The sequence below is a fragment of the Centruroides sculpturatus genome, unplaced genomic scaffold (assembly GCF_000671375.1).
Source record: "Centruroides sculpturatus isolate CEXI.00-Female unplaced genomic scaffold, Cexi_2.0 scaffold154, whole genome shotgun sequence".
NCBI classification, from domain to species: Eukaryota; Metazoa; Arthropoda; class Arachnida; order Scorpiones; family Buthidae; genus Centruroides; species Centruroides sculpturatus.
In genome coordinates, this window is record NW_019384392.1 from 359,313 (window position 1) to 361,648 (window position 2,336).

General features: G+C 24.9%; 1 protein-coding gene across 1 annotated transcript in view; it reads left to right on the forward strand.

Moving 5' to 3' along the window:
* LOC111618261 (proton-coupled folate transporter-like) overlaps positions 1-1,846 on the forward strand; it is a 9,874-nt gene extending 8,028 nt beyond the window's left edge. Inside the window, exons 5-7 of the mRNA XM_023359751.1 lie at positions 1,071-1,154; positions 1,226-1,382; positions 1,478-1,846. Coding sequence (XP_023215519.1) covers positions 1,071-1,154; positions 1,226-1,382; positions 1,478-1,583 — 347 coding nt within the window. The 3' untranslated portion in view covers positions 1,584-1,846. The remainder of the gene's footprint in view (positions 1-1,070; positions 1,155-1,225; positions 1,383-1,477) is intronic.
* Positions 1,847-2,336: the final 490 nt, after the last annotated feature.

Consider the following 2,336-nt stretch of genomic DNA (forward strand, 5'->3'; position numbering starts at 1 on the left):
TTTTTAAGAGAAACTTTTAAAGTTGATGGACCATTAAAGTTATGATAAACTTTAATGGTCCATCTACATAAAGTAGATGAACTATTATACCAAATATATGTAGAATACCATATTTTGGAATGTTAAACTAGTATCAAAAAATAAAAAATCTAAGATATGATATTGTTGTAAGTAAAATATAAGACAATTGACTTATAGGAATGAAAATGTGGTCAAGATATTTGTTATCACTAAGGGCATCCAGATTCAAGTTAGATCAAGATCCCATAGCATTTAGCATGAAAAGATGAATTGGTAACAAAAGATGACTTCTATGATAGAAGTAAAGAATTTGGAGAAGACTTTCTTTGCATTGTATGGTGGATGTGGCCTTTTGTGAACCGTACCTATAAAGTGTTTTTGTGTACAGAATGAGATCCCTCATAACATGATGCCCTAAAATATTGCATTTTTTGCTTTATATATAAATCTGACTCTGGGAATGCAGACGAACTGTAAAGGATACCATTTTACACCTTTCCAAACTCCTATTTGGAAAACTGCAAATGTTTGTTTTTTTACTAGAGACACTAAAAAATCCTTTTATTTTTTGTTTTTTGAAATTGTTCTTCATGTACAAAGTTAATCTGATTAATGCTCGTAATCTGTTCTTCTGTGACTGAATATTATTTAATTCTAGCAAATCAATTTAATTACAAAAACATTTTCAGTCTAGATTGATAGATCTTCATCAGTTGGTACAAGAAGAGAATGAAAATTGACTTAATAAAAGCCAAAAAGCTAACTAATTTTAAATTTACAAAAACAAATAAATAAAAAGTTACAAAAACAAATGCTATAATTACAAACAAAATGTTATATAATATTTTCTCAAATGCTTTTGGATTATGTGGAAGCATTTCAGGGAATAAGTTATTTCTGTAAATTACTCTATGAAGTTTCAAGCTAAATATTGGTGTAGAATGCAGTCATTATAGAGGCTGCTTATTTGTTTTAGAAAAAATAAACAAATTACCTCTTTGCTCTATTTGTGTTTGTATTATATAATTAAGAATTTCTTTTATCCTTAGCATCAGCTTGTGGAATGTTATCAAGTTTTTGTTCTGTTGCAATTAGAATTTTACTTTCCAAATTTGTAAACAGCAGACATATTGGTAAGTTATTTTAAAGAAATATAGGCACTATGCTATATGAAATTCAAGTAATAAATAAAATTAAATTACAGGTAGTGTCTTCTCACTGTTGGCAATTTGTGAATCAACCACACCACTCTTTGCTGGAATCATATTCCTGGAGACATACAATTTGATGTATTGCATTTTTGCAGGTTTTGCCTATATAATTGCTGCCTTTTTGTCATTAATTGGTTTTTTTACATTTGTGTGAGTATTAAATTCAGTCTAACACTAAATTTTTACTTTTAACTTTTTTTACTTTTTTAATTTGGATAAACTTAAACATTTATGTTTCATTAAAGGTGGTTGATAAAGAAAATGCCAACATATGAATCACTTAATACTTTTCCAATTACTCAAGAATGTCCTACAACTGTTCAGTATGCTGATGAATGTGCTATTTTTTAATTTTGAAAGCATTTATGTTATACAGTATAATGATTTTATAGTTTTATATTATTTATAAGAAATGTAGCATATAGTTATTAATACTAATATTACTGAATTCAGGTTAGGTTATATGAATTTCTGGCAATACTTACTATTATATTAACCTATACAAATAATTTAATTTTATTTTTATTCCTGTTGATAGTTGCTACTTAGTCTATTTCAAGATTTTCTGAAGTATTTATTTATTGTAATAGAAAAATCAGTTTATAGGAAGCAGAATCTTTTAATAACTTTATTAAATGTTGTTTTAAAAGTCATTAGAATAAATTTATTCTAATTACTTTTAGAATTTAATATACAAGTAGATATTAAATTATAAATATTTATGCAGAGTTCTGTTGTAAAATATATTATTCAAGTAGTACAGACAAAATAGTTTGTCTGTACTACTTGTGTTCCTTAAAGAAGATAAATAATGTTTTATGGGAACAAATATTAGTGATGATATAAAAATGAAAAATTATTTTTTATTTTAATATAGTATAGAAAATTAATATAATAAAATAATGATTGTAAAGTTTTTGAAATTAACTATATGTATAGGTCATTTTATATTTGAATTTTAGTGATTTTATATCATAACTAAATTATGAGGACATATCCACAATATCTTCATCATAATATCAATGTCATCATTATTTATTCAACATTTTATATTATTTATAGTATATTTTATATGATAAACATAGAAAAACATTGATAAGTTAT